This window comes from Staurois parvus, unplaced genomic scaffold (assembly GCF_062004578.1).
Source record: "Staurois parvus isolate SC_StPar_1 unplaced genomic scaffold, SC_StPar_1.0 ptg000570l, whole genome shotgun sequence".
Lineage (NCBI taxonomy): Eukaryota > Metazoa > Chordata > Amphibia > Anura > Ranidae > Staurois > Staurois parvus.
The window spans coordinates 1,110,728-1,132,696 of record NW_028318366.1 but is presented as its reverse complement, the minus strand read 5'-3'; the positions used below and the strand labels follow the sequence as shown (position 1 = coordinate 1,132,696).

Below are 21,969 nucleotides of genomic sequence, written 5' to 3'. Positions count from 1 at the left end.
CCAGCAGATGACATGGCTCCCCAAATCAACACAGACTGTGGAAACTTCACACTGGACTTCAAGCATCTTGCAGTGTGTGCCTCACCATTCTTCCTCCATACTCGGGGTCCTTGGGCCTCTCCATTCTTTCTCCATACTCGGGGTCCTTGGGCCTCTCCATTCTTCCTCCATACTCGGGGTCCTTGGGCCTCTCCATTCTTCCTCCATACTTGGGGTCCTTGGGCCTCTCCATTCTTCCTCCGTACTCAGGGTCCTTGTGCCTCTCCATTCTTCCTCCGTACTCAGGGTCCTTGTGCCTCTCCATTCTTCCTCCATACTCGGGCTCCTTGGGCCTCTCCATTCTTCCTCCATACTCGGGGTCCTTGGGCCTCTCCATTCTTCCTCCATACTCTGGGTCCTTTTGCCTCTCCATTCTTCCTCCATACTCGGGGTCCTTGGGCCTCTCCATTCTTCCTTCATAATCGGGGGGCCTTGGGCCTCTCCATTCTTCCTCCATATTTGGGATTCTTGATTTCCAAATGACATGCAAAAGTTGCTCTCATCAGAAAAGAGGACTTTGGACCACTGAGCAGCAGACCAGGCCTGTTTTTCTTTAGCCCAGGTAAGACACTTCTGACGTAGTTTGTTGTTCAGGAGCAGCTTGACAAGAGGAATACAACATTTGAAGCCCATGTCCAGGATCCGTCTCTGTGTGGTGGCTCTTGATGCACTGACTCCAGCCTCGGTCCACTCCTTGTGAAAGTCCCCAACACTTTTGAATGGCCTTTTCCTGATAATCCTCTCAAGCTGCGGTCATCCCTGCTGCTTGTGCACCTTTTTCTTCCACATTTTTCCCTTCCACATAACTTTCTATTAATGTGTTTTGATAAGCACTTTGGGAACATCCAACTTCTTTTGCAATTACCTTTTGAGGCTTTCCCTCCTTATGGAGGGTGTCAATGATGGTGTCAGGTCAGCAGTCTTTCCCATGATTGTGATTCCTACTGAACCAGACTGAGAGACCATTTAAAGGCTCAGGAACCCTTTGCAGGTGTTATGGCTGAATTATCTGATTAGAGTGGGACACTTTGAGCCGAGATTATTCCACCTTTTCACAATATTCTCATTTTCTGAGATTGTGGATTTGGGGTTTTCATGAGCTGTAAGCCATAATCATCACAATGATGCCAAATCACGGCTTGAACTATCTTGCTTTGCATGGAATGAGTCTCATATATTAGTTTCACCTTTTAAATTGCTACACTGAAATAAATGAAATATTGCACCATATTCTAATTTTTCGAGTTTCACCTGTACATTCTATTATACATTGTATCATTATATACTTTATATTATACATTGTATCTTTCTTTGTCCTTTCTGAGAGAAAAAAAAGTCTGTGTTAAAATGGTATATAAATAAATATAATAACCGCTTTCCCGCCCACTTATAGCAGAAATACTGCTACACGGCAGCAGGGGTGCACAAAATCATGTATACAGTGAGGAACAGAAGTATTTGAACACCCTGCAATTTTGCAAGTTCTCCCACTTCTCCATCATGGAGGGTCTGACATTCACATTGTAGGTGCATTCCCACTCTGAGAGACAGAATTCAGGAAATCACATTGTATGATTTGTAAAGAATGTATTTGTCTTGCACTGCTGAACAGAAGTATTTGAACCCCTGAGAAGATCCGGGTTAATATTTGGTACAGAAGCCTTTGTTTGCAATTACAGAGGTCAGACATTTCCTGTACTCCCTGACCAGGTTTGCACTGCAACAGGGATTTTGGCTGACTCCTCCACACGGATCTCCTCTAGATTTGTCAGGTTTCGGGGCTGTCGCTGAGCAACATGGAGTTTCAGCTCCCTCCAAAGATGTTCTATTGGATTTAGGTGTGGAGACTGGCTAGGCCACTCCAGAACCTTGATATGCTTCTTACGGGGCCACTCCTTGGTTCTCCTGGCTGTGTGCTTCGGGTCGTTGTCATGTTGGAAGACCCAGCCACGACCCATCTTCAATGCTCTGACTGAGGGAAGGAGGTTGTTGCTGAAAATCTCACAATAAATGGCCCCATTCATCCTCTCCTTAATACAGTGCAGTCGTCCTGTCCCCTTCTCAGAAAAGCACCCCCAAAGCATGATGTTACCACCCCCATGCTTCACAGTAGGGATGGTGTTCTTGGGATGCAACTCATCCTTCTTTTTCCTTTCAAACACGATGAGTGAAGTTTAGACCAAAAACTTCTACTTTGGTCTCATCTGGCCACATGACTTTCTCCCATGCCTCCTCTGGATCATCCAGATGGTCATTGGCAACCTTCACACGGGCCTGGACATGTGATGACTTGAGCAGGGGAACCTTCCATGCAATGCATGATTTGAAACCATGACGGCGTAGTGTTCTACCGACAGTGACCTTTGAAACTGTGGTCCCAGCTCTCTTCATGTCATTGACCAGCTCCTCCCTTGTAGTTCTGGGCTGATTCCTCACCTTTCTTATCATCAGTGATACCCCACGAGGTGACATCTTGCATGGAGCCCCAGTCCGAGGGAGACTGACAGTCGTCTTTAGCCTCTTCCATTTTCTAACAATTGCTCCAACAGTTGATCTATTTTCACCAAGCTGCTTGGCAATTGCCCCGTAGCCCTTTCCAGCCTTGTAGAGGTCCACAGTTTTGTCTCTGGTGTCTTTTGACAGCTCTTTGGTCTTGCCCATGGTAGTAGTTGGCGTCTGACTGACTGTGGGGAGGACAGGTGTCTTTATAGAGCTCAGACAGGTGCTACTAAGTTAGATGAATGAGTGGAGTAGAGGTGGACTTTTTAAAGGTACAGTAACAGGTCTTTGAGAGCCAGAATTCTTGCTGTTTCTCAGGGGTTCAAATACTTCTGTTCAGCAGTGCAAGACAAATAAATTCTTTACAAATCATACAATGTGATCTCCTGAATTCTGTCTCTCAGAGTGGGAATGCACCTACAATGTGAATGTCAGATCCCTCCATGATTTCTAAGTGGGAGAACTTGAAAAATCGCAGGGTGTTAAAATACTTCTGTTCCTCACTGTATACATGATTTTGCACTTCTGGGTAGGGGGTGCGCCTGAGCCACACGTGCATGCCCTACTCGTGCCTCCATTGGTGGCCTCAGCTGTCAATCACTGGATCCCAGACAGTGATTCCCTGCTGGCACCCGGTGATTGCTGTGTATCACTGATGGGTGAGAGACCTGTGTATAAACAATAAAGATCTCTCCCCTGTCTGCTCCTGTGCACTGCTTTGCATGGCTCTGCATAGCAGTGTGTGCACAGTGAAACACACACAGACCCCATAGTGAAACAGCACACATTTAACCCTTTGATCGTCCCAGCTATTAACCCCTTCCTGCTCAGTGCCATTAGTACAGAGTCAGTGGTTTTTATTAGCACTGATCACTGTATTGGTGTCACTGGAGATGTCAGTGACACCAAGTCAGTTTTCTCCAGTGCCAGAATGTCTGCCGCAGTCCCGCTATAAGTCACTGACCATTACTAGTATTAAATAAAATAAAAAAATCCCAGTATCTACACCGCCATTTGTAGACGCTATAACTTTCATGTAAGCCAATTAATTTACACGTATTGGGATTATTTTTAGCAAAGACACGGAGCAGGAGACATTTTGGCCAAAATGTATGATGAAATTTGATTTTTTTAGGGAGCTAAATTTCATTTGGGTGCAGCGTTGCATGACCGCGCAATTGTCTGTTAAAGTAACGCAGTGCCGTATTGCAAAAAATGGCCTGGTCGGCGGGGGGGGGGATAAATAAATAAAAATACCTAGATGAAGGTTTGATGTAGGGCAGTGTCAGGGGTAGTGTTTGGGTCAAGGTCAGGGTCAAAGGTCAAATACAAGAGCATCAGTATTATTTTGTGAGGATTTTTATTTTCATGTTGAAATTAGTGTCAGAGTCAGTTAGTGTCAGGATAAAAGTCGCAGCAAAATGCTCCGTATGGTGTGTGGGCTGTACTGCGGGTACAAACAACAACTAACATACATGTGTGGGATCCCTGCCATCGGCAGGACCTGGAGGAATGATTTTGGGTTGTTCTTTGGTAGTTGGTTATGGCAGCAGCAAGAAACACACAGCTACATTAAATAAACATGTTTTGTTTACAATTTTAGGTCAGTTTTCCTTTGTTAATAAAAAAAAATCAGGAGATATCTATTACCATTTCCCACCAAATGAAATCCCAATTTGTCCTGAGAACAGCGCGGTATAATCCACCCCGATGTACAAAGTAGGTGTGATGATACGGACGGGTTTACTAACAGGTCAAAGTTGTAAAATTGTGCTTAGGCATTAACATGTGTTTTCCCCTGAGGTGTGACGGGGTTAATGACTGACATCGCTCAGTGTGTGCTGGACTAAGAAGTGCGGGAGAATGATCTCGGATGGAACCCGGCCTGGCCCAGGAGACCAAGGGAGGGGTCTATGTACCAAGAATTCACTGAGTCCATGTGACCAGGTCCTGGCCTGGCCCAGGAGACCAAGGGAGGGGTCTATGTACCAAGAATTCACTGAGCGTATGTGACCAGATCCTGGCCTGGCCCAGGAGACCAAGGGAGGGGTCTATGTACCAAGAATTCACTGAGCGTATGTGACCAACATTCATCCAGATCCTGGAGGGAATGTAACTCCGGGATTTCCTGTGATGGTTGCCTCCATCTACCCCATAATGGGGAACGTTTCCCACAATTCAGTACAATGCACAAATATTGCCACTAGAAGGAACCCAGGAAATCCGAATATAAAATAAAATCCAGCCAACATTCATCCCAACTTGGAGAACGCGGATCACATCTGTTCAGTTATTTGTTTATAAATCACACCTCCAAGTGTGAAATCTCCCACCACAAAATGTACTCAGCCAATCACAGGGCAGGACTCCATTTTTATTCTTCTCCTGCTATCAATGGCCAACCCAGTCCCACACTTCATCCATGTCTTTGGGGGCCTCTCATCTCCTTATCAACTGTTTCTTCCATGATGAAGATCAGCCATGGAGTATATCTGAGGTGTATATCAGGGTGTGCTTCTTCCCCACATGAGAGCTGGGATGTCCAGCAACATTCATCTAGAAGACATTTCCCACACTCAAGGCACTAATACACCTCCAGGGTTGTGTGGGACCCCTGATGTACAGGAAGACAGGACTTCAGTGAGGAATAATTCCCTCACTCAGGACAGGAAATTTGCGTCTCCTCTGTGTGAGATCTCTGATGTCTGGAAAGACTGGTCTTCTGTGAAAAACATTTCCCGCACTCAGGACATAAATACGGCTTCTCCCCCGTGTGAGATCTCTGATGTGTGTAAAGATTTGACTTAATTGAAAAACATTTCCCACAACATGGACAGGAATACGGCTTCTCCCCCGTGTGAGTTCTCTGATGTCTGGCAAGTTCTGATTTTTGTACAAAACATTTTCCACACTCATAACAAGAATATGGTTTCTCCCCCGTGTGAGATCTCTGATGTATATGAAGATTGGACTTCTGCGCAAAACATTTACCGCACTCAAGACAGGAATATGGCTTCTCCCCCATGTGAGATCTCTGATGTCTGTAAAGAGTGGACATCTGGGAAAAACATTTCCCGCACTCAGGACAGGAATATGGCTTCTCACCTGTATGCAGAAACCGATGTATTTCAAGATTGGACTTTTGTGAAAAACATTTCCCGCACTCAGGACACGAAAATGGCTTCTCACCTATGTGAGTTCTTTTATGCACATAAAGACCCGATTTAAAATGGAAACATTTCCCACACTCTGGACAAGAATGTGGTTTTTCCCCCGTGTGAGATCTTATATGTACGTTAAGATGGGATTTAAAATGGAAACCTTTCCTGCACTCAGTACAGGGAAACCTCTTCTCTGTTGGAAGGCCGGCCCAGTCCCGCACAGTCTGAGGTTCCTCAGGATACGAGGAATCCGATGGTCCATCTACACTGGGTGGTGCCGGATGCACATTGGAGGGAGCCGGGTTTTCTCCTGGACTATACTGTGTGATGTCCTCATCTTCTACTTTCCAGTCTGGAGACAAAGTGAGACAATCCTCGGAGGTTTTCCTCATCTCCCGGCCATGGACTAAAATACAATGACAAAGAGGATTACTAGACAGGAGCTGATTGGTTCCCCCAAACCAGGACTCCGCCCACATCAGGCAGCTTGGTCTCTGAGGAGCTTACAATTCCACCCTCAAGGGAACTAGGAAATGGCTCCTCTGATCTCCTACCAGGTCATTTCTTTATTCATGGACCTTAGTCAGAGAGTGAGGAAACAACCAGAACTGATACATAAATTGTGTCTGCAGCACAGAGAAGGAAGATTATCCGAGAGAAATCCAGGAATACAGGACGGGGAACACAGCTCAGGAAAGTGACCAGGGGATTACAGGCTGATATCACCCAGTCCCCGCCCTACTCTGGACCAATCAGTGAGCAGTATGGGTGGAGGAATGGATTTAGTGTTCATGACCCACCTGTGCTGATCTCTGTAGGAGTGTCCTCCTCTATAAATGTCCCCGTTATTCCATCCTCCTCCATAGACTGCTGATCATCCCTCACATACGCCTCTTCTTCTTCTGCTTTCACCTCAAATTCTATATCGATTGGATCTCCACTCTAAATCAAGGAAATGAGAGAGAATATCACATAAAAAAATTCACACATCACCCCTACAAGTCCATGTTCTAGATGCTCCGTCCCACCAACCTTGTAATAGTGAGGGATGGTGTGACCTTCCTGTGTGGAATCCCGGGAATACAGAGGACGGGGACATCTCTCTGGTGGGTTCCTGGTATTAGGTGGCTCCATCATATCCTTGTGTCCTTCTGAAAACTCCTCCATCACTCCATACTCCTCATCCTCCTCTTTATACTCTTCTTTAACATCAATATTATCATCCCCGAGGATTCCACTCTGAAAGATATAATAAAACATTCATTGTAACAAACATGCTGTGTATAAATCACAACTACCAATAATTGTCATCATCTACCTGATGATGGTGAGGGATGGTGTGACCTTCCTGTGTGGAATCCCGGGAATACAGAGGACGGGGACATCTCTCTGGTGGGTTCCCATGACTGGATCCATCTGTAGGAAACACACACACTGACTGAATCCATTGTTTCTATGTGTTTATCAGATGATGGGGGATCTAGGTGGATCCTCCGTACTGCTCTCTCCTTTACAATAAAGTCTCCTCTTACCCGGTGATGTGAGGGGCGGCTGATTGTCCATCATGACGTCCTTGTAGAGATCCTTGTGTCCTTCTAAATACTCCCACTCCTCCATGGAGAAATAGACAGTGACACCCTGACACCTTATAGGAACCTGACACACACAATGATACAGTCACCATCCAGACACATCCCTTGTCTGTTACTGGATAATGTCCCAGAATTCCCGGCACCGCTCACCTCTCCTGTCAGCAGCTCAGTGATCTCTCTGGTGACTTCTAGAATCTTCTTCTTCTTTCTCTCTTCTATCAGGGAGGGAGGTGGAGGCAATGTGATGTCATATGATCTCCAGACTTCACAGGAGGAAAACTCTACATCTGAACACAAAGTAAAATCAAATGATATTCCCAGAATCCTCCTCACCTCTCCATTCAGGTCTCCATGTATTATAGCCCCACTTGACTCTGGATGGAGGGACATTGGGAGGAGGAGCTGTGAGGTCAGTGTGATGTCATAGGATTCTGCCTCTGGATGGAGGGACATTGGGAGAAGGAGCTGTGATGTCAGTGTGATGTCATAGGATTCTCTGACTCTGGATGGAGGGACATTGGGAGGAGGAGCTGTGAGGTCAGTGTGATGTCATAGGATTCTCTGACTCTGGATGGAGGGACATTGGGGAGGAGTTGTGATGTCAGTGTGATGTCATAGGATTCTCTGCCTCTGGATGGAAGGACATTGGGAGGAGGAGCTGTGAGGTCTGTGTGATGTCATAGGATTCTGCCTCTGGATGGAGGGACATTGGGAGGAGGAGCTGTGAGATCAGTGTGATGTCATAGGATTCTCTGACTCTGGATGGAGGGACATTGGGAGGAGGAGCTGTGAGGTCAGTGTGATGTCATAGGATTCTGCCTCTGGATGGAGGGACATTGGGAGGAGGAGCTGTGAGGTCAGTGTGATGTCATAGGATTCTCTGAGTCTGGATGGAGGGACATTGGGAGGAGGAGCTGTGAGGTCAGTGTGATGTCATAGGACATAGACTCTGGTTGGAGGGACATTGGGAGGAGGAGCTGTGAGGTCAGTGTGATGTCATAGGACATATAGACTCTGGATGGAGGGACATTTGGATGGGGAGATTTGAGGGGTCCTCTATATGAGGCTCCTGTATAAACCAAATCCTTGTTCCTGGGTGTGTCCTACCTCTCCTAAACTGAAGAGTGAACTTTGACCTTTACCATCCAGAAATCTGTCCGGAATCTGTGGAAGTAAGCTGTCATGTGATCAGGTGACGTGCGGAGGAACGGAGTGTAAATAGCAGACAATTGTCTCCAGAGCCCCTAATGGTGGGGATGGATTTGGCGGCGTGCTGGTGCCAAGTTTCCTCCCCCCAGGGTCACTGCAGGTGTGGAGAAAAGCTGTGTAAGAGGATATGGAGGAGAGATGAGGAGGAGATCCAGGAATCAGGAGAAAGGTCAGGGCAAGCAACAGACAAGTATGAAGACAAGGCGGTTGGCCCCACAAGCAGTGATGTAGGGGATAAAATCCTTTGTTGGAATCCTTTACACACAATGTAGTAACACATGACAGCTCCAGGACAGAGCAGAGGAACAGAAGACGTGTCACACCAATACAGGCTTAGTCATTACTGATTTTTATTTGTGGAGAACAGCTTTAAATAACATGTAACAGCTGATAAGGATTTGTCTGGAATCCGGGATAACAAAGTATACAACAACATGACATCATTAATATCATGACACATAAAGTGACAACAATCCCTGTAATATATGTGGTTCCTCGGACAGGTCACAGATATATGAAATGGAAACCAGCATGATAAGGAAGGATGAGTGACACCTTTTATTTGTTCAGTCCAAGCAGGGAGGTGGAGTCACCCACAATATAATGAGACAATAAATGAAACAATCCTACATAAACATGATAACATCCCACCCGGCACTCAGCCCTGGAGGGAGGTGTCTGCAAATGACAAATCCAAATCCTTCTGTTTACATAGAACATGAAAGCCTGTATTGGTGTGACGCGTCTTCTGTTCCTCTGTCCTGTCCTGGAGCTGTCATGTTATTACTACATTGTGTGTAAAGGATTCCAATAAAGGATTTTATCCCCTACATCACTGCTTGTGGGGCCAACCGCCTAGTCTCCATACTGCCCCTGTGACCACGGATCAGGCCGGCACCTACGTGTCTGTGGAGGGGTCATACACATTCCGCACTCACTTACAGACGTCTTTTTGTTTTTCCTGTAAGCCAGCTTTGGGAGCAAAATATATTATCATCAACTCCTCCCCCTGAAGGGGTTCATCTACGTATTATTATTATACAGTATTTATATAGCGCCAACAGTTCACTCAGCGCTGTACATTACAATGGGAGATAGTACATGAGACAGTACAGTAACAATACAATACACGAGGGGTTCGAGGGCCCTGATCTTTGGAGCTTACAATCTAGTTGGGAGGGGATAGTGGTACAGGAGGAAGTGGCTGTGGGGGATGGAGTGGTAGGAGGAGTGGAGGAGATCGGCTGTTAGGTGAGGGTGGGGTAGGCTTCCCTGAAGAGGAGGGTTTTCATGGTGCGCCTAAAGGTGAGGAGGGTTGGTGACAGTCTGATGGATTGGGGTAGTGAGTTCCAGAGGATGGTGGAAGCCCTGGAGAAGTCCTGGAGACGGGCATGGGAGGAGACCAGGGAACTGGAGAGTAGGAGGTCTTGTGAGGAGCGGAGAGTATGTTTTGGGTGGTAGATGGATATCAGGTCGGTGATGTAGTTTGGGGCAGTATTATGAACAGCTTTGTACGTCAATGTTAGTATTTTGAATTTTATGCATTGGGCAATCAGAAGCCAGTGTTACCTCCTCTGCTGCCAGATCCAGGAATGTCTCCTCTCTACTTCCTTATTCATGGAACTTCCTGTCTGTACCCGACATCATTTCCTGTCTGTACCTGATATCACTTCCTGTCTGTACCCGACATCATTTCCTGTCTGTACCTGATATCACTTCCTGTCTGTATTCCATAGAGACCTCCTGTCTGGGTAGAAGTGAGATCCCCACCTTGTGGAGCTCAGAGAGGTCCAAAATCCCTCCCCCGAGGAGTCATATATCTCTGTCCCCCTTGGTGGGAGTGGAGGTGACCCCTCTATAAGGATCTACAGTCCATACACACCCAGCACAAGGCTGGGGTCACACTACCAGATGCTTCTCGAGGCTGCAGTTCCTCTGAGCTCCACAAGGTGGGGATCTCACTCCTACCCACACAGGAAGTCTCTATAGAAGACAGACAGGAAGTGATGTCAGGGACAGACAGGAAGTGATGTCAGGTACAGGCAGGAAGTAGAGAGGAGCCATTGGTGGAAGTGACAGCAGAGGAGGTAATAAGATGTTATGTTCTATTTACACCCAGTAACGCCCCCATCATACCCATCCTCTTCCTCCATAGTCATCTCCGTCCTTTTCCTCCATAGTCACGTCCATCCTCTTCCTCCATAGTCACATCCGTCCTCTTCCTCCATAGTCACGTCTGTCCTCTTCCTCCATAGTCACGTCCATCCTCTTCCTCCATAGTCATGTCTGTCCTCTTCCTCCATAGTCACGTCCTTCCTCTTCCTCCATAGTCATGTCCGTCCTCTTCCTCCATAGTCACGTCTGTCCTGTCCTAATCCTGCTGGGAGGTGTCCTAATCCTGGGAGGTGTCCTAATCCCCCCTGTGAAGGGACATCTCTGTGATGTACAGAAAGGGCTGCAGCAGCGCTGACACTTACAGAGGAAATAGTGTTTATCCATTTGCCTGCCAGCATCTTCCTGGTTTACAGGAGAGCACGCCGCCCCTTGCTGCTCACGCTGTGGTTGGACACAGCATGAGTTTGTTGTCAGGCTTGCAGCCAATGATTGTGGCTGTGAACCTGCTGATAACTGTGGCCAACCACAGCACAGAGATCAGGGTGTTAGTGAACACACATGAAGATCTGGCTGCTTCTTCTCCCTGATCTCACTTACCGTTCAGAGCTGCAATCAGGAAGAAAATCCATCCAGTCTGGGAGTACAATCAGCACACATACACTTGTTAGGCACACAGTGAACCCCTTGATTGCCTTCCTGATCACCCAGCCAGAGTCATTAGTACAGTGACAGTGTACAGTATTATCACAGATCTCTGTATTAGTGTCACTAGTGACATCAGTTAGTGTCCCCCCCAGTCAGTGTCAGTTACTGCCAGTCTCTGATTGGCTGCCACATTATCACAGTCACACTATAAATCACTGATCACTAGTATAGTGTTTCTCTGGACTGGTATCCTGGTCACGGTCAGACCAATACTAGTGACCCCGATGGAATGGTAGAAATTCTAAGGATCCTCTGCACTCTGCTATATACCCTTCAAGCAGACTATGCAATAAATCGGGATATTTAGTTCACACATATTACAATACAGGCTTAAGCTGCCAACTGCGTCAAAGTGATCCCTCTATGGCCAGTCCTACACAATGGGGAGAGCTACAAGGTTCAGGTCTGGATACTGACCCAACAATACAACAAACAAGAGATCCATGTGCTCAAATCCCAACAGCTAGTGTGTGCTCAAATCCCAACAGCTAGTGCATGCACTAGCTGTTGGGATATGAGCACAGGGATCTCTTGTTTGTTGTATTGTTGGGTCAGTAGCCAGACCTGAACCTTGTAGCTCTCCCCATTGTGTAGGACTGGCCATAGAGGGATCACTTTGACGCAGTTGGCAGCTTAAGCCTGTATTGCAATATGTGTGAACTAAATGTCCCTATTTATTGCATAGTCTGCTGGGAAGGGTATATAGCAGTGTGCAGAGGGGCCTTCAGAATTTCTAGTGTTAATATGCGGTTACACCCCTTTAGCACCTGATGGATAAATGCATGCACTAGCTGTTGGGATTTGAGCACATGGATCTCCTGATGGAATGTGTCCCCATAAATGCAGTGTTAGCAGGATCAGCCCCGATCACTGCCACCACTTGCATTTAGCCCCCCCAACAAATGCAATGTCAGTATAATTTTTCAGATCACTGCCATCTCTGATACATTGTCTGCAAAACACAGTGTCAGCAACATCTGAGCCTGATCTCTCCTACCACTAGCAGATCATTTTAATTCTAGCACACAAGCAGTCCCTGATTGCTAGCCAGGAGCTCTTTTTCCCATAGTCACCACTAAGTACCTGTAAATTTAGTGTCCAAAAAAAGGTTCCCTAGGGAGGGTTACAGGATTCCCAGCATGACAGATGAGAGTGAAGGGGAAGCCTCACTATCAGAATCAGGCTCAGATTATGAACCTGTAGAGAGCAGTGACACCCCAGCAGGTAGCTCTGATGATGGTGAAGAGGTCCCTGCTAAGATCAGGCACACCCAACCCCATTCCCAGGTTGCTGAGGTGCTAGAAATGCAGGATTATTCTCATATGCAGCACAGTGACAGTACTAGCATTGCACTACCTTTTGGTGGATTGACAAGCCCCAGTGTCCTAGTACTTCCTAGCCTTTTATACATCAGCACTGCAGTATTTCATGGTGAAGTGGTGAGTCCCAAGTGCAGTACAAGCTGGTGAGGTGGCTAGCACTCGTAGCATTATGCAACTGCATCCACCAAGAATTCAAGCACAGGCCTGTAGAGCCCATGGTGTCCATCCAGAGGTGCCTGCAAACCTTAATTGGCTTCCCCCAGATTCAGCAGCATCCATCATCCCCCCATTCACTGCCCAGGGTTCAGGTGGAAACAGCAAACTTAACAACGCCCCTTGATTATTTTTAGCTGTTTTTCACTGAAGATCTCTACAATTTGATTGTGCACCAAAGCAATCTTTATACCATAATACAATACATCTCTGCCAATGCAAATTCAAAGTTTTCCAGCCTATTCGAGTTCAAACCTGTCACGGTTTCTGAATTTAAAGCTTTTTTTGGCCTAACCCTTGACATTCCCCTTACAAAGAATGAATTGTACTCATATTGGTCCACTGACCTGATTCATCATATGCCTGTGTTCTCTGCTGCAATGGCCCCCGATGTCCAGACTACATGGAGAGCAGTGGTTAGATAGTGTGGGACTTGTTTTCACCCTTGTTGAATATGGGGTACCATTTGTATGTGGACAACCTCTATGCTAGCATGCAACTTTTTAGACATTTGTTCCTTCAAGAAATTGGTTGCTATGGCACCATGTGATCTAATCACAAAGGCTTTCCCCAGTGGCTTGGTAACACCCCACTTAGAGAGGGGAAGAATTCTGCTTTTGCATGAAGAACTACTCGAGTAAAATGGAAGGACAAATGTGATGTATTTATCCTGTCTTCCATTCAGACACAACGGTCCAAATTTACATGGCCTCTGGTGTTGTTGAAAGGCCTATCTGTGTCAGCATCAGAATACACCGATCAATGCTGCAGCTGACTGGTGTTCCTGCAAAGCAAATAGTTAACAATAACAAAGTAACAATATAACATTAATTAAAAAAATATATTTTTTTTTTTCCTGACTACCTATGATCTTTAGAGACCTGTCCTGTGCTGAATTGTGTGGACCCCTACACTGTGCCATGCTGTACTCTGGATTTCCTCCCCTTATTCCATGTTTACCACAGACACATAATTTTTGGGGTGACTTTTGTGTTGAGGTAGGTGGGAGGACAACAGGAAAATGCCTCTCATGCATCCGGCTAACTGCATCTGGATTTGGGCTTTGGGGCCACAGTGCCTTCTGGATACTAAAAGGCCGTGATGATCTCTTCCTGATATTTTAGGAAGGATCCAGTTCTTCCAGTAGCTTTGTAAATAACAAAAGCATTGTATAGAGCCAATTGACATAAATATATAGACACTTTTTTGTACCAATGTCTAGCTCTGCAGGTGGTTAAAAATGGCTTCATCATTCAGTAGTTGAAGTCTACACCTCCCAGGCTTTTGGAAAATGAAGAAAAAAAAAATATTTTTTTATTTTCATCTTTCATTCCTCAAAACCTTGTGACAATAAAATGAGATCTGCAAAATACTCAGCATGCCGCTGGTTAAATACCTTGGAGTGTCTACTTTCCAAAAAGGAAAAAAGGGGTCATTTGGGGGTGCTTGTTCTATCGGAGCATTTTAGAGTCTCCAAAACTGTGATAGGTAGTCAGGACATCCAATGCATAATTAAGGCCCCTTGAAAGCCTGCAGGTGATGATTGGATTTTAGGCCCCTGTATGTGGATAGGCTGTACCTGTTTTGGGGTGTAATTCCACATATACTAATGGTATATGTGCAAAATATCTCATTAAAGTGACAACTTTTGTAAAAAAAAAAAATTGTCATATTTCAAAAACTTGTGGCAAAAAATAAAATCTTCCATGGATTCAACATGCCCCCCTGCACATACCTTAGACTGTCTACTTTCCAAACAAGATGTCATTTGGGAGGTGTTTGGTGACCTGGCATTTTAGCTTGAAATGTGATAGGCAGTAGGAAAGTCAGAGCTGCTTAAAAGCTGCGTAGATTCTAGTATATATCCCGTAGTTTGTAGACTCTATAACTTTCACAAAAAACAATTAATATACACTTACTGGGGATTGTTTTCCAAAGACAAGTAGTGGAATACATTTTGGCCTAAATTTATGAAGAAATTTGATCAGATATTTTTAATAACAGAAAGTAGAAAATATTGTTTTTTTTTATTTTGGTCTTTCTCATTTATATGTAGCACTTCCCCCTCATGAGTCGCTGAGTATTTTGGGTTCCCTGTTCACTTCTGAGCCCTGGCTGGTGCACAACCCCTACTGACACCATTGTAATACCTTGGTCAGGTGTCCCCCCCTGGCTATAACACACAATAATCACATAGCATTGAATGAATAGTAAATCAGTCTGTATTAGAGTCAGATTAGCAGCAATATACACATGAAGAATCAACTGATGTGAGAAACTATGAACCGTTCAGGAGAAATAAACAACATATTACAGCACAATACCACGTTAAATAGACTGAATTGTCCTCCAGGACTCAGAGTTTTATTGTTTCTCTCCTACCCAGAGAACGTTCCCCAAACAGGCAGAAAAGGGGAGATTAGGAATGTTAGGCTCGCTCCCTTGTGGGCTCCCAGTAAACAGAACCAGTGCTTAACTCTCTGAGGGTTTCAACAAGCAGAAAGTCCCATATAAACCCCATCACCCAATGCAGGAAAGACTCTTCTGCTGGCTTTGGTGGAGCTCTTTACGTTGGTGTACAGTGGAGGGGTCATCCCTTTTCTTCATGAGAAAATGTCCCTTCCCTGGTGATGAGGACACAGCAAGCAGAGTTCCCCTTCAATAAAGGCAGCAATCTAGGAGTTTACTTGGGTATGGAGGTTACTCAAACTGAGGAGGGTGAGAGCAGACTTCAGCAGAAGTATGTCCCTTTAGTGTGAGACTTGGCTGGTGGAACTTTGTGTAGAACAGGCCGGAGGTAATATTTTACTTTTTCCCAGTTCCTGCCAATCAGGCAACAGAATCTATTAGGGCTGATATACTGTGTGTGATACTTCAATGGGCTTCTGGTGTAGATAGGCCGCAGCACTGATTGGGCTACAGAGACTGTGTCTCTATGTGACAGTCTGCATTGTAAGAATCCTGGACTTTAGTAACCGGCAACAACTATGGAACCTGTATCACATGGTGGTGTGGTGTGGGTTAGGAACTCTCTCACCCAGTCCTTCAAAGTAGTGGTGTGAAATGATGTCCTTGTTGCTGGGGGGCCCTTTTCTGGCTGTCTTCCCATGGAGATAGTGGTGCCAATGCAGATGACTCGATCCACCTACATGCAGGATTGACTATCTTGCCTCTCTGAACAATCAACAATCTGGAAATTCCCTTCTCCATCCTCTGAATCAGTCTGATCCAGCCTGAGGCCTCCTGGATCGGCACTCTGTTCTCACACGCACCCTGCCTCTCTTCTCCTCTCCTCCTGGGCTTTTCTCCTTTTATACACTCCAGCCCCTTTACTTACTGACTTGGGATCTGTAGTTCTATGTCAGCTGCACTGAATGAAGAAATCCTGCTTGCAGCATACAAGTCCCAGCATTCTCAGCGTTGCTGTACAATTTCCTGTGTCAGCTGAACTGCAGAGCACAGCCATCTTGTGGCCATTTAACAATCTGCAATTAGTAACAATGCAGTGTGTTACATACATAAAAAACCCCCAGTGGTGATCAAATACCACCAAAAGAAAGCTCCATTTGTGTGAAAAAATTATATCAATTGCATTTGGGTTCAGTGTTGCATGATCGAGCAATTTGCCGTTAAAGTAGTTCAGTGCTGAACAGCAAAATATAACCTGGTCATGAAGAGGTAATACCTTCTGGAGGTCAAGTGGTTAAACTGTGTGTTAGGTTCTTTACTGTTGGAGCGGTAAGGATGTGGAACTCCCTTCCACAGTTGGTGTGTCAGCGGGGAGTGTAGATACATTCACAAACCTTTTAGATGTGTTTCTTAGGGAATACAATGTAAAGGGATATGGAAGAGGATGGTGCCATAGACACGCAGATACACACAATGTGGCTGAACTGGAGGGACGGGTGTCTTTAGTCAACCTTACCGACTATGTAACCATTTATCATTCCTTGTCTGCAGATCTAAAACTCATCAAAACCAGTTCAGAGACAAAACAAACCCAACAGAGAAAAGGGGATTTCTGATCCAGCAGACCAAGAGAGTTCTGGGGTCTAAACACTAAACAGTCTAAAGTAAACATGTTCCCGTGGGGGGCGGTAGTTCTTAAGGTATAACTAAAGGTAAAACTTTTTTTTTTAGGTTTAGATTAGAGAGGAATTAGAGCATCTGTCAGTTTTCATTGCGCTTTGTGCCCCCATTTGTCCCGGTGACCATTATAACCAAGAGTGAAAGAGAGCCCCAAATTTTGGGTTGACATCAGAACACTAATAGAGGGTAAATCCTCCAATGGGGAAACTAGTTCTGGTGACACCCCAGAATTCCCTCACTTTGGGGGGATTTCCTCTCACTTCTTGTTTTGGTTATGAGACAGGAAGTGAAGGGAAATCTCCCCAATGGGACACAGATGGCAAAAACACCTGACAGAGGTTATAACCCTCCCTTACTCTATCCAAAATGAAACAAGTGGTTTGTCTTTAGTTACACTTTAAATGTCCAGCAACCCTCCTATTCCCCCCTCACATCCACATCCTATTATTGTGTGACCAATACCATCCAAATCATTCTTACTTTCATTTCCCAAAGTTATCCGTCTACAAGGAGACCTGTATAGATCACATGATGGCACCAATGAGGATGGAGGAGGACCGGAGTCACATGACTGAGAAGATACTAAACCTCACCCTGGAGATCATCTACCTGCTGACCGGAGAGGTGAGGAGGATTCTGGGAGGTCACATGACATCACTATTATCTCTATTAATAAAACAGAGTCCTGACCGGAGAGGTGAGGAGGATTCTGGGAGGTCACATGACATCACTCTTATCTCTATTAATAAAACACAGACCTGACCGGAGAGGTGAGGAGGATTCTGGGAGGTCACATGACATCACTCTTATCTCGATTAATAAAACACAGACCTGACCGGAGAGGTGAGGAGGATTCTGGGAGGTCACATGACATCACTCTTATCTCTATTAATAAAACACAGACCTGACCGGAGAGGTGAGGAGGATTCTGGGATTCTAACATGATATTCCTATTGGTTCCTCAGAGATTTCCTCTTCTGAAGTCAGGTGATCATATGACCATCACAGTGCCTCCATGTGACTCCCTAAACCCTGAGAGACACAACATGCAGAAGATTCTAGAAGTCACCAAGAAGATGATGGAGCTGCTGACAGGAGAGGTGAGCGGTGCCGGGAATTCTGGGACATTCTCCAGTAACAGACAAGGGATGTGTCTGGATGGTGACTGTATCATTGTGTGTGTCAGGTTCCTATAAGGTGTCAGGGTGTCACTGTCTATTTCTCCATGGAGGAGTGGGAGTATTTAGAAGGACACAAGGATCTCTACAAGGACGTCATGATGGACAATCAGCCGCCCCTCACATCACCGGGTAAGAGGAGACTTTATTGTAAAGGAGAGAGCAGTACGGAGGATCCACCTAGATCCCCCATCATCTGATAAACACATAGAAACAATGGATTCAGTCAGTGTGTGTGTTTCCTACAGATGGATCCAGTCATGGGAACCCACCAGAGAGATGTCCCCGTCCTCTGTATTCCCGGGATTCCACACAGGAAGGTCACACCATCCCTCACCATCATCAGGTAGATGAGGAACAATCACTGATAGTATCATTAGGATCTGTACATTATCTGCATTGTTACCATTGATGTCATTTTTATTATATATTCAGAGTGGAGACCTGAGAGATCCTAAAGTTAAGAAAAAAGAAGAAATAGAAGAAGAGGAGGATGAGGATGGGGTGATGGAGGAGTCAGAGATTCCAGAAAAACACAAAGATCTGTACCAGGACACCATGGTGGAGTCATCCAGCTACAAAAATCTACCAGAAAGATGTCACTGTCCTCTGTATTCTCGGGATTCCACACAGGGGGGTCACACCATCCCTCACCATTACAAGGTTTGTGTCAGGTCCAGACTGGCCATAGGGCACACTGGGTATTTGCCTGGTGGACAGGGGCTTCTGGACAGGGCAAGAACTCTGGGAACTCTGCTGCATTTCCTTAGTACCCTGTGATGTGTGGAGAGGGAGTGAGGCAGACAGCTCTGGAGCCCTGGAGCCATGGGGGACTGAGCCAGGGGGCAAGGTAACCTTGCTGCTCTGATTCCATTGTTAGTGGCCCCAGGAGGCTGGACTGCGGCTGCCCAGTGGCTGCAGGGCTCTGAGCTGAGAGAGTCTCTCTCTTACAGCCCAGAGCCATCAATGACATTCCACCCCTTTTCCCACATGGACAGGGGTTGAGAGAGAGAGCTGGTTCTGTTCCTCCTCCTCCCTCCCTCTCCTCCTGTGTCTGCCTCACCTACACCCCCCGGCAGTGTTGTGCCTCAGAGATGGAGATATGTGGGTGGAAAGTTTTCTTTTTCTACATTGTGCGGAGGATTACACTGGGCTGCTCAGTCTAAAATGCCTGGGACAATTTTTTTGGCCCAGTCTGGGCCTGGCTGGTGGGATGGAGCATCTATAAGATGGACTTGTAGAGACAATGTGTGGATTTTGTGGGTGATGTCACAATAATAAAGCTCATATTTTACAGATGATATTTTCTCTCATTTCCTTGATTTAGAGTGGAGATCCAATCGATATAGAATTTGAGGTGAAAGCAGAAGAAGAAGAGGCGTATGTGAGGGATGATCAGCAGTCTATGGAGGAGGATGGAATAACGGGGACATTTATAGAGGAGGACACTCCTACAGAGATCAGCACAGGTGGGTCATGAACACTAAATCCATTCCTCCACCCATACTGCTCACTGATTGGTCCAGAGTAGGGCGGGGACTGGGTGATATCAGCCTGTAATCCCCTGGTCACTTTCCTGAGCTGTGTTCCCCGTCCTGTATTCCTGGATTTCTCTCGGATAATCTTCCTTCTCTGTGCTGCAGACACAATTTATGTATCAGTTCTGGTTGTTTCCTCACTCTCTGACTAAGGTCCATGAATAAAGAAATGACCTGGTAGGAGATCAGAGGAGCCATTTCCTAGTTCCCTTGAGGGTGGAATTGTAAGCTCTTCAGAGACCAAGCTGCCTGATGTGGGCGGAGTCCTGGTTTGGGGGAACCAATCAGCTCCTGTCTAGTAATCCTCTCTGTCTTTTAGTCCATGGCCGGGAGATGAGGAAAACCTCCGAGGATTGTCTCACTTTGTCTCCAGGCTGGAAAGTAGAAGATGAGGACATCACACAGTATAGTCCAGGAGAAAATCCGGCTCCCTCCAATGTGCATCCGGCACCACCCAGTGTAGATGGACCATCGGATTCCTTGTATCCTGAGGAACCTCAGACTGTGCGGCACCGGGCCGGCCTTCCAACAGAGAAGAGCTTCTCCTGTACTGAGTGCGGGAAATGTTTCCATTCTACATACCATCTTAATGTGCATAAAAGATCTCACACAGGGGAGAAGCCTTATTCCTGTCCTGGGTGCAGGAAATGTTTCAGTTCTAAATCCCATCTTAATGTGCATAAAAGATCTCACACGGAGGAGAAGCCACATTCCTGTCCTGAGTGTGGGAAATGTTTTTCACAAAAATCCAGTCTTTACAGACATCAGAGATCTCACACGGGGGAGAAGCCGTATTCCTGTCCTCAGTGCTGGAAATGCTTTTCAAGCAAGTCCATTCTTTCCAGACATCAGAGATCTCACACGGGTGAAAAGCCATTTTCCTGTCCTGAGTGCGGGAAATGCTTTACACAGAAGTCTAATCTTTATGGACATCAGAGATCTCACACGGGGGAGAAGCCGTATTCCTGTCCTGAGTGCGGGAAATGTTTTTCAGACAAGTCTAGTCTTTACAAACATCAGAGATCTCACATGGGGGATAAGCCGTATTCCTGTCCTGAGTGCGGGAAATGTTTTTCAGAGAAGTCCAGTCTTTCTAAACATCAGAGATCTCACACGGGGGAGTAGCCACTTTCCTGTTCTCAGTGTGGGATATGTTTTTCACAGAAATCTGATCTGTACACACATCAGAGATCTCACACGGGGAAAAGCTGTATTCCTGTCCTGTGTGCAGTAAATGTTTCATATATAAATCAGCACTTGTTACACATCAGAGATCTCATACGGGGGAGAAGCCGTATTCCTATCCTGAGTTTGGGAAATGTTTTTCAAGGAGCTTCAATCTTTCCAGGCATAAGAAATCTCACATGGAGGAGAAGCCACTTTCCTGTCCTGAGTGAGGGAAATGTTCCTCACTGAAGTCCTGTCTTCCTGTACATCAGGGGTCCCACACAACCCTGGAGGTGTATTAGTGCCTTGAGTGCAGGAAATGTCTTCTAGATGAATGTTGCTGGACATCCCAGCTCTCATGTGGGGAAGAAGCACACCCTGATATACACCTCAGATATACTCCATGGCTGATCTTCATCATGGAAGAAACAGTCCATAAGGAGATCAGAGGCCCCCAAAGACATGGATGAAGTGTGGGACTGGGTTGGCCATTGCTGGCAGGAGAAGAATAACAATGGAGTCCTGCCCTGTGATTGGCTGAGTCTATAAATTGTTGAATGAATGGACCGTCATTCACCCAGACGTGACCAGTTTGGTCCATACTTAAAGGAGAAGTTCCCCTTTTTGGGCAGAATTTCCCTCCCATAATACACAGAAGCGTTCTCTGATGCTGTCTCTGGCCCGGCCGTCCCGATGGGCTTTCCTCTCCCCTCATCCACAGGACCATCACTTGTCTGTCAGTTTATTGGATCGTTGGAACGGATTTTCAGATTGCATCATTTCCTGTCCATGATTTCTCAGCATTCACTTCCTGTAGGCCACTTCCCAGAAGCCTTCACTTCCTTGTTGCATCACAGAAGGGGGTGTGACAGGGCGTGTTCACCGCTCTGGACCACACCTCCCTCATTATAATACCTTCCTATACAATCTGATTGGACAATCTCCTCTAGATCTCCCCCCAGCTATGTAGTACAAGGGCAGACAAAGTCCAGGGTATGGAATGTGTGACAATTTATATTGGGAACTTGTGAGGCCTGGGGGCTGCAAATGCATTAAGAAGTACCGAGGGTTCCGGGGGAGCGCAGATTAGTAACGTTTGTAACCGTTTTAGGATCACCCAAAAGAGGACAGAGAGGCAAGTG

General features: G+C 46.0%; 4 protein-coding genes across 4 annotated transcripts in view; 2 read left to right on the top strand and 2 right to left on the bottom strand.

The window, feature by feature from the left end:
- Positions 1–3,884: 3,884 nt before the first annotated feature.
- LOC149450590 (uncharacterized) lies at positions 3,885–6,101 on the bottom strand. Its single transcript, XM_089691732.1, has one exon. It carries the CDS (start codon positions 6,089–6,091, stop codon positions 5,195–5,197), a length of 897 nt encoding a protein of 298 aa, XP_089547858.1. The 5' UTR covers positions 6,092–6,101; the 3' UTR covers positions 3,885–5,194.
- Positions 6,102–6,488: 387 nt separating this feature from the next.
- LOC149450589 (uncharacterized) lies at positions 6,489–15,964 on the bottom strand. Its single transcript, XM_089691711.1, has 3 exons — positions 15,893–15,964; positions 6,732–6,938; positions 6,489–6,641 (listed from the first exon to the last, which is right to left on the bottom strand). The coding sequence occupies exons 1-3, from the start codon at positions 15,962–15,964 to the stop codon at positions 6,489–6,491; spliced, it is 432 nt and encodes a 143-aa protein (XP_089547837.1).
- A 2,569-nt stretch (positions 15,965–18,533) lies between these two features.
- Positions 18,534–19,637, top strand: LOC149450588 (uncharacterized). The gene is made up of 2 exons (XM_089691710.1): positions 18,534–18,785; positions 19,450–19,637. Exons 1-2 carry the CDS (start codon positions 18,534–18,536, stop codon positions 19,600–19,602), a joined length of 405 nt encoding a protein of 134 aa, XP_089547836.1. The 3' UTR covers positions 19,603–19,637.
- An 11-nt stretch (positions 19,638–19,648) lies between these two features.
- Positions 19,649–21,969, top strand: part of LOC149450587 (uncharacterized) — a 51,363-nt gene continuing 49,042 nt past the window's right edge. Inside the window, exon 1 of the mRNA XM_089691709.1 lies at positions 19,649–20,781. Within this exon, the coding sequence (XP_089547835.1) occupies positions 19,913–20,781 (869 nt within the window). The 5' untranslated portion in view covers positions 19,649–19,912. The remainder of the gene's footprint in view (positions 20,782–21,969) is intronic.